The 14,776-nt window shown below is 35.6% G+C and overlaps 1 protein-coding gene across 2 annotated transcripts in view; it reads right to left on the bottom strand.

Annotated features, from left to right (window-relative positions):
• LOC127430778 (rhotekin-like) overlaps positions 1-14,543 on the bottom strand; it is a 32,283-nt gene extending 17,740 nt beyond the window's left edge. The window contains exons 1-8 of one of the 2 annotated variants that reach the window (XM_051680831.1): positions 14,229-14,543; positions 7,449-7,648; positions 5,298-5,359; positions 4,821-4,874; positions 4,622-4,739; positions 3,949-4,203; positions 301-395; positions 58-164 (exon numbers count right to left, since the gene is read on the bottom strand). In XM_051680831.1, coding sequence (XP_051536791.1) covers positions 58-164; positions 301-395; positions 3,949-4,203; positions 4,622-4,739; positions 4,821-4,874; positions 5,298-5,359; positions 7,449-7,648; positions 14,229-14,339 — 1,002 coding nt within the window. In that variant the 5' untranslated portion in view covers positions 14,340-14,543. The remainder of the gene's footprint in view (positions 1-57; positions 165-300; positions 396-3,948; positions 4,204-4,621; positions 4,740-4,820; positions 4,875-5,297; positions 5,360-7,448; positions 7,649-14,228) is intronic. The other variant, XM_051680832.1, reaches the window with a different exon arrangement.
• Positions 14,544-14,776: the final 233 nt, after the last annotated feature.

The following is a 14,776-nucleotide window of genomic DNA, read 5'->3' as shown; positions in this document are numbered from 1 at the left end:
AAATTGGAACATTTTACCTACTTGATCACCAAAAATACATGATCTTTATAGACTCACCCGAAATCTGAGTTGTCCACTCATGACCTCTTGAGTCATACAGAGAGGCTGGGCTACGAGTCGACAGCACATATTACCATATAGTGGCAACCAGAATGAAGAGTCCTCTTAAACAGACACACACACAAACAGATAAACAAATAAGAAATATAGGCTATACAAAGAAATGCATAAATACAAAGACATAAAAAAGGTTCTGTGAACATTCCAAAAATTTTAAATGAAATAAAAATGTTTTCTTACCCGTACCAGATATGGTCAGGTCATGGGTTCGGAAAGAGTTTTGTACATGGCACAGGGTCAGTGATGTGTGGGCCAGGAGCTGATATTTAGGGCCCCTATGGACAGGAGGCAATATTTAGGGTCTCTGTGACCATGTTTACATTGTCTTACATTGTCTGAACTGCCATTAATAACATTTTTGAGTTGTAAAATGATCACAAAATATTAGGTCCTTTTGAAACGAAACAAACAAAACTTGTATTTTAAATAAAGTGAAAGCACAGAAATAAGAAATTATATTTTGAATGTTTTTGTTGCAATTACGGTAAGCCTTGTTTTGTACCATTTTGTAACACACCATCCTAGTTCTAATTACTGCAATGCATCCAAATGGTTTACTTTTATGTTTGTTTATAAAATGGTAATTGTGATTAATGTACTACAATAATGACTACATTATGTCCGGACACATTTTCTTATCATAAACATCATGATAAGTTGAAGCCGCTAAACCAAAAAATACCATGATGATTTATAAATACTTCTCAATTTAAATAATATATAATTAGGAGATATTTTAGCATTACAGTCATTAGAATTGGGGGGTTATGCATTTAATTGTCAAGAAAATTTTACATAATGAACATGAACATAATTTATATTTATATAAATATGTATTTATATTAAGTAAAATATATATTATGTATATACAGGGTTGGGAGGGTTACTTTTGAAATGTATTCCACTACAGATTACAGAATACATGCTGTAAAATGTAATTAGTAACGTATTCCGTTAGATTACTCAAGGTCAGTAATGTATTCTAAATACTTTGGATTACTTCTTCAGTACTGGTAGGTTTTTTTCACTTGTTTTGACTATAAAAACTCTGCCAGTACAGTAAGACAAAATACACATGTTAAAAATACATTCTCTGAAAAACCTAAATATCTTATGCAGTGTTGTTTCTAAAACAAGATCTTGTTTTAAGGATTTTTAGATATTTTTACAGGAAAACAATAAAGAAATTACTATCAGGAATATGATTTTTGCCCTAATATCAAAGGTCTTACTAGAAAAAAAGAAATTATGATCCAACGTGAATTTTCTTGATAAAAAAAATATGATCGTGCCTGGTAATGTGCATGTAAAATAGCTAGAAATAGCATTTTAGCTTAGCGTAAAGCTGACAATTTACACAAGGTTTATTTCTATTTCTTCTGCTCCAAACTTACTTCAAACTTACTTCTCTGTCTGCTCGTATGAATGTAACACATCATAAGAAAGTGTTTCACCACTGTTCAAATGCACTTTAGATCGCATCATTTATATGTATAAATGTTTTCCATCTGAAAGGACTAAATATTAAATGAAACAAATGACAATAAAATGCAAAGTAATCTCTTCAGTAATCAAAATACTTTTTGAATGTAACTGTATTGTAATTACCAATGATTTAAATTGTAACTGTAGTGGAATACAGTTACTTATATTTTGTATTTTAAATACGTAATCCTGTTACATGTATTCTGTTACTCCCTAACCCTGTGTATATAAATATGCGTGTGTGTGTGTGTGTGTGTGTATATATATATACATATACAGTTGAAGTCATTAAAACTAATTTTCTAACCACTCCACAGATTTCATATTAGCAAACTATAGTTTTGGCAAGTCGTTTAGGACATCTACTTTGTGCATGACACAAGTAATTTTTCCAACAATTGTTTACAGACAGATTGTTTCACTTTTAATTGACTATATCACAATTCCAGTGGGTCAGTAGTTTACATACACTAAGTTAACTGTGCCTTTAAGCAGCTTGGAAAATTCCAGAAAATTATGTCAAGCCTTTAGGCAATTAGCTAATTAGCTAATTGGAGTCAATTCGAGGTGTACCTGTGGATATATTTTAAGGTCTACCTTCAAACTCAGTGCCTCTTTGCTTGACATCATGGGAAAATCAAAAGAAATCACCCAAGACCTCAGAAAAAAAAATTGTGGACCTCCACAAGTCTGGTTCATCCTTGGGAGCAATTTCCAAATGCCTGAATGTACCACGTTCATCTGTACAAACAATAGTACGCAAAAATAAACACCATGGGACCACACAGCCATCATACCACTCAGGAAGGAGACGCATTCTCTCTCCTAGAGATGAACATAGTTGGTGCGGAAAGTGCAAATCAATCCCAGAACAACAGCAAAGGACCTTGTGAAGATGCTGGAGGAAACATATAGACAAGTATCTATATCCACAAGTAAAACGAGTCCTATATCAACATAACCTGAAAGGCTGCTCAGCAGATGTCACTGCTCCAAAACTGTCATAAAAAAAGCCAGAATACAGTTTGCTAGTGCACATGGGGACAAAGATCTTACTTTTTGGAGAAATGTCCTCAAGTCTGATGAAACAAAAATTGAACTATTTGGCCATAATGACCAACGTTATGTTTGGAGGAAAAAGGGTGAAGATTGCAAGCCGAAGAACACCATCCCAACCGTGAAGCATGGGGGTGGCAGCATCATTTTGTGGGGGTGCTTTGCTGCAGGAGGGACTGGTGCACTTCACAAAATAGATGGCATCATGAGGAAGGAAAATTATGTGGATATACTGAAGTAACATTTCAAGACATCAGCCAGGAAGTTAAAGCCCAGTCACAAATGGGTCTTCCAAATGGACAATGACCCCAAGCACACCTCCAAAATTGTGGCAAAATGGCTTAGGACAACAAAGTCAAGGTATTGGAGTGCCCATAACAAAGCCATGACCGCAATCTGAACTGAAAAAGCATATGCGAGCAAGGAGGCCTACAAATCTTACACCAGTTCTTTCTGGAGGAATGGGCCAAAATTCCACCAACTTATTGTGAGAAGCTTGTGGAAGGCTACCCAAAATGTTTGACCCAAGTAAAAAAAATTTAAAGGCAATGCTACCAAATAATAACAAAGTGTATGTAAACTTCTGACCCACTGGGAATGTGATGAAAGAAATAAAAGCTGAAATAAATCATTCTCTCTACTATTATTCTGACATTTCAGATTGTTAAAATAAATTAGTTATCCTAACTGACCTAAGACAGGGAACGTTTTCTACAATTAAATGTCAGGAACACACACACACACACACACACACACATATATATATATATATATATATGACCTAAAAATATTTAATAGATTCCAAAAATCAATCAATGTCTCTCAGCATGTCATTGCATTTTCTCTCTGCTGTTATTGATTCTAGTGTCAGACTGGATGAGTTTTGAGATAATAAGCTGTAAAGGTGAGTCTGTCTGTATTGATTACAAGTGCTTATGTCTGTGAAATAAATAGGTAATATGTACATTTCAAGTAAAATATGAAAAACATCCTGTGATGTGGCTGTCATCATCATCAATTGTAAAATACAGAGACGTATTATGTCAAAATGAACAATGTGGATAGAAAATAAATTTAAATATATCAGCATTACCTAATTGGGGTGTATTTCAAAAATGAGGACCCCAACAGAAATAAAATAATTTTTAGTAACTTTTCTCTTATACAAATATAAAAAAAATTATATCCACAGTTCAGAGCATTGTATCCATGAGTACAGTAAGCTCTACATATGTTCATACATGCAACAGATATGGTACACACAATCACACCTACACTCGTACTCACTGCACAGAAATGGCAGGTAGCAGGACCGGAGACCCTCCTCCAGATGACCCCCCTCCCACAGATCCTGCCCCGCTGCTGTGGGAACTGCAGGAAGTTGCGGTCTCCAGAGTTGCCATGAATTTCTTACTGGAGGCGCGTGTAACAGAGCTTCCGAGACGGCTCAACCTCCAGGTGGAGAAGCCCATACTGAGATCCTCCTCCACACGGCAGCTGTACATCGCCACCCGCAGGTCAAAGCCTGGAGGTACATCAGAGCTTTGAAGGAGAGAGAGAAATAAGAGGAAACTAGAGGTTTACGATTTCTTTTGATGTCCCAATATACTAATTTTAAATAAGTAATATAGGCCTATATGAAGAATTTAAACATTTTAAAGGGGTAATTTGATTTGAACTTTCCTTGATCTTTTGAAATAAAAGACACTATTCACTTTCACAGTGTAATAAAGATGGATTTAAAGTGAATGGTGATTGAGACTATGCCTTACATCTCTTTTTGTGATCTATGAAATTAGGACATAAATAAAAAAACAAATTTTAAAAAAGGCACAAAAAACAAAATAAGTGGGCCACAGGGATACAAACAATATGACAACACTATATAGAAGACAACCCAAAGTCAGTTTTATGTTTTGTATTTTAGGAAAAGGGGGAAAAAAAATAAAGAGTATCTCACAATATCACTGTGTCATCGAAACAGATGTCTGTGAGCGTCCTATCCACAATTACAAGATCTGTGTCGTGTATCTCTGTCCCCACCTGCAGCAAACAGAACACAGCACACTGGTGCAGCTCTAAACAGAGAACAAGAGAAAATTGTCAAGAAATTACAAAAAATATTACTGACTGTGTGCATAATAATTTGTCAGACTCACCTCCTTTGTTTTTGAAGTATTCAGAGTCTTTCCACATAAGAGGAATGCGGATATCTAAGTTGCAAGAAATATAATGAATTCAACTAATGATTTCAAATAAACAAGGCATAGTTAATGAGTTAGACAGTCTGTGTGTGTGTGTGTGTGTGTGTGTGTGTGTGTGTGTGTGGGTTTGGGTGGTTTACGAGGACATTTTTTTAGGTTACAAACTGGTCATTACAAGGGTATTATGCTATAAATGTGGTTTATGAGGACACAATTCAAATCGCTTAAAAAAACATCCTAAACAATGATTTTTTGAAAATGTAAAAATGCAGAAAGTTTTTTATGAGGGTTTGGTTTAGGGGTAGGGTTAGTGGATAGAATCTATAGTTCATACAGTATAAAAATCATTATGTCTACGGAGAGTCCTCATAAGGATAGCCACACCAACATGTGTGTGTGTGTGTGTGTGTGTGTGTGTGTGTGTAACCCCACCTGAAATGGCTAATTTTCCTGTGCAAGGTAATCTCTCATCAAGAGCCCCACCATCAAATGACCTACAACAAACAAAAACATAAATCAAAATCTATCCATCCATTAATCCAAATCACTATCCATCCATCCATCCATCCATCAATCCATCCAAATCAACCAATCAAATAATTCTCCATCCACCCATTCATTCATCTAACCAACCAATCATATATACCTACCGATCCATCAATCCTCCCAAATCAACTAACCAACCAAATCCCACACATCCATCCATCCAATCACTCATATCACCATTCATCCATCCATTCAACTATTAACCCAATTAAATCACCATTAATCCATCAAAATAAATAATCAACCAATTCACTATCCACCTGTCCAAACAACTAACCAGCCAATCAAATTACCATCCATCCAATTCAACTAACCAATCATACCATTATTCATCCATCCATCCATCCAAATCTACTAACCAATCATAAAATCATCCAACCATCCATCATTCATCTATTCACCCATCCAAATCAACTAACCACCCAAATTATGATCCACCCTCCCAAATAATTAACTACCCAATCAATCAAATTACCATTCATTGATCCATCCATCCAAATCAATATCCATCTATCCACCCATTAAAATCAACTAACCAAGCAATCAAATCACCATCCATCCATCCAAATCACCTTACCAACCAAATAATTATCCATCCATCCATCCCTACATAACGTAATCAGTCTATTCATCCCTTTAAGGCCTATTCACACCAACCGTTTTTTCGGCATGAATGTTCATCCAGAACAAGCTTTTGAATAGGAACAATGTACTCCTATGGCGCTATTCACATATCGTTCGACAAATCGTTCACAAACAATCCAAAGTTTTTTGTTTGTTTTTTAACGAAGAAAACTGACTGACCAATGGGATAAAAGCTTTTTGTCATTTTTCCAGAGATGCTGCAGCTGCTCAATCCATCGCGTTGGTAGCGCTAATCGCCTGACAAACACCAGCATTGGACGTGCAGCTGATACACACCCCTAAAAATTAAACGAAATAATTTCAGTTCATACAAACATAAATCCAGTCTGATTTTAAAAGTCTGGTTTTAATAAATGTGTTTATTATAAATGTTCATTAACAAAGTCATCAGAGTGCATTAAGAGTGGAATATGCGGTAAATAAGTAGGCCTAATATAACACATTCTTTCTCATTAGAATATTTATGTAATGTGCTGATACCTCATATTTTATAATATACCTGGTATTTTGTCTTAATATACATTATTTAATAAGCATAGGCTATCAATTGCCTGTTATATTTCCTGGCATTAAAAACCAGCAGTGAGTTTCGGCAGTTCGTTTGGACTAAGCTCGTATCAAAATATCTCCTAATAAGACTCTTTACATGCAATGTTTTACTACAAGTGTAGACAAACAAATTGCTGAACCTCACTGCAATTTCTACTGCAAGAATAATATAACATAATATATTACTGTAACAGTGCTCTTCTCACCATGCACAAAACAAAAATAATAATTTCAATAGAAATATGCAATAATTAAATAAAGAACAGCCTGTGAGCCTGTGTTTTCTTTTATATCATATTTAATGTTGTGTATCATTTTTTTATATCATTTATTTATATCACTGTACCTTGTGTTATTTTATTCAAGCATAAAAAAAGAGAAGGTTGGTTCGAGAGTCAGTTTGGAATATTCTCATAGCAAAATACAATATAAAGAGGACGCATTATTATGAAACAGCAGTCTTTACTCATCTCCCTCGTTTAAAAACACAGCTTCTATAATTCTCAAAATGCATCAAAAACATGGAAATAACAATGAAACAGTTATGCCAAATCTGGTAAATAAATGCCTTAACAGCATTAAATATATTAATCGTATGCAATGACAGCTGGAAACAGGTCATAGCAGGAAAACAATATAAATACAGTATGTTTGTAGAACAGCAACAGCACCGCCTACTGTACATTGTGAAATTGTTTTTCATTTTAATCATCAAGGTCTCAGTCTGGATAGACCTTTCATCTGCAGTTCATCTCGCAAATCCATCTAGACTTTGGTGTGAAAAGGCCATCTCTCTATATATCTATCATTCATATCCCAACCACATTCATCTCTCTTCATTACCTGCGTCCAGCTTTCTTCATGGCCTGGGCTTCCTTCATGCGTTGCAGCTGGCTCATAAGTGCTAGTATGCAGCTGTTAGAGGTGAGGAGGGTCTTGGAGGCCTCCAGAGCCTGATCTTTCTGAGAACATGCCACTAACAGCTTACAAGCCCCTTCTCTGATCCTGACCTCCCTCTCAATCTGTTTGTGGACCTCACAGTCCTGCAGAGACAAAGAGAGTTTCAACCCAAGTAGTTCTAATATACCTGGACAAAGCTATCCAATAGCCTTCCCATTAATCTCAATGGCTTTTGATCGGCTGTAAGTACATAACCTAAAAGCTGCCTTCTTTACTCACCCTGTGACTGGGACTAACAGACTGCCTAACATTTCATTTTGTTTTCCACAAAAGAAAGAAAGTCATATGGGTTTAGAACAATATAAATGTGAGTAAATAATGAAAGAATATTAATTTCTGTATATGAACTATCCCTTTAACACACAAGGCCTGACATCAAATGGCACTGTCCCACTTTCATCTGAATGTAGACAGGTTGGCTCTCATTATAGAACTGACTTACTTTCTTTCGCCACCTAACATTCAACTCATCAGATTAGACAAGTCTTTATCCCCACCAAAGCATTAGTGAGTTATCCGATTCTGCCTACAAAAGTGTGGCTATTCTTGGCCCAAAAGATGATGCTGTTGGGATGGAATAACCCAGAAACTGATGTGACCTAAGAAAACAAAAGGTAATGAGGCCAAAGTCCAAAAAACAGTGTTTAAGAGACAAGTAGGTTAACTGTAATTACAAATGTTTTGGGGTAACAGGAACATATTAACACTTTTGTAGCACTTTATATTTTTCCCAATGAAAACCACTTATAATATTGATCAAGGTTTCTTTCAGCAAATTGAAATGTATCTCTTAATTTCCATTTTCCAACCTCTCTTTGACCCTAAAGGAACTATCACTTTAAGTAATAAATATTTCTTAATCAATATACAGTATATACATTGTGTGTGTATGTATATATATATATACACACACACACACACACACACACACACACCGATCAGCCACAACATTAAAACCACCTGCCTAATACTGTGTTGGTCCCCCTCGTGCCGTAAAAAACAGCGCCAACCCGCATCTCAGGATAGCATTCTGAGATGCTATTCTTCTCACCACAATTGTACAGAGTGATTATCTGAGTTACCGTAGACTTTGTCAGTTCAAACCAGTCTGATCATTCTCTGTTGACCTCTCTCATCAACAAGGCATTTCCGTCCACAGAACTGCCACTCACTGGATGTTTTTTTGTTTTTGGCACCATTCTGAGTACTCTAGAGACTGTTGTGCATGAAAATCCCAAGTGATCAGCAGTTACAGAAATACTCAAACAAACCGTCTGGCACCAACAATCATCCCGCAGTCAAAATCACTGAGATCACATTTTTCCCCACTCTGATAGTTGATGTGAACATTAACTGAACCTCCTGACCCGTATCTGCACGATTTTACGCACTGCTGCCACACGACTGGCTAATTAGATAATTGCATGGAAAACCGCAGCATAATGAAGTGTTTTCTCAAAGGAGGCCAATGTTAAGCCATTCTTATAGATAAGCATTAACGTGGTTCATGCCGCTGTAATATGACGAAAGTTCGTCACATACCGAACTCAATCAGTGTAGAATGCATTGCACAAAAGCAAAAACTTTTTCCATGCATTGCAACCAAATGCCAATTTTGACTGTTAATAATACTGTTATCTCAGTGCATTTTATAATGGAGTGGTGGTGGCGTAGTGCGCTAAAGCACATAACTGGTAATCAGAAGGTTGCTGGTTCAATCCCCACAGCCATCACCATTGTGTCCTTGAGCAAGGCACTTAACTCTAGGTTGCTCCAGGGGGATTGTCCCTGTAATAAGTGCACTGTAAGTCGCTTTGGATAAATGTAAATGTATAACTGAGAATATAACTGCCAGTATGCATAAAAATACCTCATTCGATCACCCACAAAACGTACTTATCCTGCAATGGTTAAGAAGAGATTACAACACTTACTAGTGCATTGCTGGTTTCACTTGTGATGTTTCTAGAATCGTTATGCCACAAACCAGAAAATGCATAAGGAGCTCTATCCATAACTTTAGAAAGTCACGGTCTACACCATGTGTGGAACCCAAATCCTGTTTCAAGAGTGGACCTGCCACAAACCCTGACCAGCTGATTATAGTCTTGTGTTTAAGCCCCTTTAGTGTAAGACCACTTCAGACCAAAGTTCAAGTTTACTTATACTCAAAGAGCTTAAAAAATAATAGCTTCATCTTTTTTTTTTTTTTAAGCAAAGGCAGTCTCACATTTGTTTTCATTGTATAAGTATGTTTCCAGCACTCTGAATGGCCACTGTTTTAAACTAAAAACAATATAGTTTTGCAGTATAGTTTGATATAAGAGACCAAGGGCAATTGTAACACAATTTTTGTAATCACAAATTACACTTCACAGCAGCTGCTCAAAAAAGTAATCTCTCTGCCTGAAAAGCGTGATCATATTTCATGTTTCTGTCAAAAAAAAGAAAAGTATGAAAGTGAATTTTTTTTGAAGGTCAAATATTTTCTTCTACCTTTAAAATTTTGATGTCTTCGAATTTTAACAAATTTCAAATTCAACTATAGTTGTGAATTATAATTAGCTGGCAGAGATTATATAATAATTTATCTTTCAAGTCAGGTCAACGTAATTTAAGAAATACAAAATTGGATGACTTTTGATTCATTAAAATGTCTAAGGAACTTTATTTCATTGAAGTATCTGGTTTATTTTTTAAATCAATTTATTTTACTACAAAAGATTTAACTAATTTCAAATCCTCATTATGTTAGTACCAATTTAGACTTCTGCTTTAAATACATTTACTTCATGAAAGATTATGTATAATATATATTATATATACTGTATATATATATAAAATTATATTATATATAATAATAATCGTATTAAAGTAACAATAATATTCCTTTTACTTTTGAAACAGTGTGCTAATCATTTATTTTTTAAGGGTTCATATTTTCAAGCGGTTGTAACACTAACTTCTTGTATTAAACATTGTATTAAAATTACAATATATTCTTTCTAAATATAAATATATTAATGGTCCTAATCCTTTAGCATATATATATATATATATATATATATATATATATATTTCATATTCCAAAAAATATTTTTAGTAATGAGTTATGAGGGAAAATGTAATTAATGCAAATACAAATGCCCACGTTTAACCAATACACCTTTAAATAAAACCTCTTCAGGAAGTAACAGGAAGGATTGTACTATTGGATGATTTCCAAAAGAACTTAAGGCAGGATGAAGAGGAAGGATGTTTTGCAGGGTCACTCCTCAACTCTATAACACCAACTATGGGAGGAAACTGAACGTAAATTGACAATGATGATCATCCAGCATGCAGTGGATTCCTGATAACAAGATCTATTGTACAAGATGTCTTTAATTACACTCAGGTAACAGCAGGTGAATCTTACAAAAAACATGTCTCCAATCAAAAGGAAAAAAGATTCTTCATTATCGTTAAATTAATGCCATGACAACAAAAATGGTTCTAAAAATTAGGCTTCATTTAAGCAAAATAAGTCAATTTCATATTTTGGAGTGAAATATGACCTGCACATGATCTTGACCATTTGACCATTAATGCCTATATGCTACACCTCTAGTCCCACACACACAAAAGCAGAGGAGTGTTGTAAAAATGTTCAGCCCCAAATAAAAGCACTGATAAGCAGGACCAAAAACTCATACATAAAGTATTAAAAGGCATAAATGCTGTAGATATGAAAGTCTCTGTCTATTTTCTATTTCCGCATTCATTCAGTGTTTATGGTCTGACTGACTAAGAGATTAGATGTCATGTAAATACAGTTGAAGTCAGAAGTTTACATACACCTTAGCCAAATACATTTAAACTCAGTTTTTCACAATTCCTGACATTTAATCGTAGAAATCATTCCCTGTCTTCGGTCAGTTAGGATCACTACTTTATTTTAAGAATGTGAAATGTCAGAATAATAGCAGAGAGAATTATCTATTTCAGCTTTTATTTCTTTCATCACATTCCCAGTGGGTCAGAAGTTTACATGCACTTTGTTAGTATTTGGTAGCATTGCCTTTAAATTGTTTAACTTGGGTCAAACATTTTGGGTAGCCTTCCACAAGCTTCTCAAGTTGCTGGAATTTTGGCCCATTCCTCCTGACAGAACTGGTGTAACTGAGTCAGGTGTGTAGGCCTCCTTGCTCGCACACACTTTTTCAGTTCTGCCCACAAATTTTCTATCGGATTGAGGCAAGGACTTTATGATAGCCACTTCAATACCTCGACTTTGTTGCTTTGGAGGTATTCTTATTTGCCACTAAGTTTTAACTTCCTGACTGATGTCTTGAGATGTTGCTTCAATATATCCACATAATTTTCCTTCCTCATGATGCCATCTATTTTGTGAAGTGCACCAGTCCCTCCTGCAGCAAAGCACTCCCACAACATGATGCTGCCACCCCCATGATTCACGGATGGGATGGTGTTCTTCGGCTTGTAAGCCTCACTCTTTTTCCTCCAAACATAACAATGGTCATTATGGCCAAACAGTTACATTTTTGTTTCATCAGACCAGAGAACATTTCTCCAACAATTAAGATCTTTGTCTTTGCAAACTGTAGTCTGGCTTTTTTATGGTGGTTTTGGAGCAGTGGCTTCTTCCTTGCTGAGCAGCCTTTCAGGTTATGTCGATATAGGACTTGTTTTACTGTGGATATAGATACATCCACAGGTATACCTCCAATTGACACCAATTAGTTAATTGGCTAATTGTCTAAAGACTTGACATCATTTTCTGGAATTTCACAGTTAACTTAGTGTATGTAAACTTCTGACCCACTGGAATTGTGATATAGTCAATTAAAAGTGAAACAATCTGTCTGTAAACAATTGTTGGAAAAATCACCTGTGTCATGCACCTAAACGACTTGCCAAAACTATAGTTTGCTAATATGAAATCTGTGGAGTGATTAAAAAAATTAGTTTTAATGACTTCAACTTAAGTGTATGTAAACTTCTCACTTCAACTGTATGTAAAGGGCTGATATGGACTGTGAAATAACACTGGTGCTTTAGGTTCAAATGTGCATAAAATATCAAGTTGCAATCCAGCATGAAGATCACTTTTCTTTGTTGATAAGATGGGGTCTATGAAAGGCGCAATTCATTGGTAATGTGATTCTAAACCAGAATATTTCTATTCATGTATGAATGAGCTCTACACCAAAAATAAATAATAAATAAAAAATGTATTATGTTCCTGTTATTATTTAACAGTTCTTGCTCAGTCTATCAGTCTGTAGACAGTGAGCATTGTGTTAAGCCTTGTGATTTCCTCAGGGCCATGTCTATGTCTGAGAAAGAAAAAAAGATTTCCTATTGGTTCTTTGTCTGTTTCTTATAAGTAAATTGGCTAATCTCATTGCTGCCAAATACCACCCTGCAAAAGAATTCTAATCCCACCCAGAAGAAATTGCAGTAATCAAGCTGTCAGACACTAAGTGATGTAAAAGTACTGAGCACATATCCTTAATAAAAGTGTAAGACCACAGTAAAATGTGTTGATCAAAGTGTTTGGGTCAAGTTCGCCTGTTAGATGTTAAGTTTAGAAAGTAGAGTGCTCTTTAATAGCTTATATTTAACTGACTTCTCAGTTATGTTTCAGATAAGTGTCAACTTTGTTTCAGACGTTTCTCCAAAAATTCCTTTCAATAAATATGAACACAAATGAGAGAATAGTTGACATACAGTGAAAGTACAGAGCTATATAGCTAACATGGATAGCATGGGGCATACTATGGTCTGGAAGAATTTGCAGAGAAATATTTCACAGAAAGGAGTTCATACACTACCAATTGGCGCCCCCCTTTCATCTTCCCTTATTATGAAGCCCCTATGCGTTGCACACATTGCATATATGGTTTTTGCGCCTCTGGGTTCATATTAAAGGAAGATTCCAGGTTTAATAGGCTACAAGTTAACCTCAATGTTGACCATGACAAAATATCATTTTGACTCGGTCCTCCTTTTATTTAAAAAAAAAAAAAAATCGAGGTTACAGTGAAGCACTTACAATGGAAGTGAATGGGGGCCAATTTTTGGATGGTTTAAAAAGGCAGAAATGTGAAGCTTATAATTTTATAAAAGCACTTACATTAATTCTTCTGTAAGGGATTTTAGGGTTTATGGCTTTATGTCATCAAGGCAAAGAAGTAAAATTGGCTAGAACTTTACTTTAAGGTTAGAAAGCGATTTTATCACACTGAAATCATGTTGACACGTGTATTGTTTATGTCTTGTGGCTATAATTTTGAAAAAGTGAGTATTTTAACGTTTACGGATTGGCCCCCATTCACTTCCATCGTAAGCGCCTCACTGTAACTTAGATTTTTATTTATTTGTTTTTTGTAAGAAAAGGAGGGAAGAGTCGAATTAGTTTTTTGTGGTAATCAACATTATGCCACAAATGCTCTCAATTAAGCTTAACTTGCATTAAAGCTGGGGTATTCCTTTAAAATCTCTGACTTATGTTTATACTTAACAATACATTAAATCTTCTAAAATACGAAAGAGCTATACATATGAGCAATACAATTTTACTTTAGGTTTTTAGTAATGTTGTCGAGTTTGAAGCTTGCAGTGATGGTTTTTCTGTGGATGTACAGGTGTGGTGCTCACCTGTGCGGAATCTTCCAGCACGCTCAGCCGGAATCGTCCCCTCTTCACCTCCATTTCCATTGCGGATCCACGGGCTACTGTGGCTCTGGAAGTTTGGTTTCTGCAGAACATTATTATTGATGTATTAAGTTGAAGATGCGCTTAAAATAATCGGCCGAGTGTACTTCGAAATGCTAAATATAAATGCTGTATTAAAATAACGGATATCCTTTATACATTCCGCCCTTATGTTTGAATCTATATGTTAAAGGCCCCATTAGTATATGGTTTTCAATCCAGTTGGAACTGTAGCTGCAACTATAGAAAGACGGAGTATTTTCCCGGTGTATTATGTGGGTGGCGCTTGAAGTTTTCAACACCCACCAAAGCAGGGCCATCATTCAGAAAATAAACATTGGGTGGAATAGTTGCTAGGCAATACATATTTTCAATGGTGTGTAATGCAGACTTCCTCCAGAAAGCGGTTGACGGCTCAGTCAACCAAATCCTCCGTTAACCGCATTCATATTTCAGGACGTTTTCTCTCTCTCTCACTCACTCTCTCTCTC

Source organism: Myxocyprinus asiaticus, chromosome 40, assembly GCF_019703515.2.
Source record: "Myxocyprinus asiaticus isolate MX2 ecotype Aquarium Trade chromosome 40, UBuf_Myxa_2, whole genome shotgun sequence".
Taxonomy (NCBI): domain Eukaryota; kingdom Metazoa; phylum Chordata; class Actinopteri; order Cypriniformes; family Catostomidae; genus Myxocyprinus; species Myxocyprinus asiaticus.
Note: the sequence above shows the minus strand (reverse complement) of the source record. Positions and strands in the feature narration are given on the sequence as shown.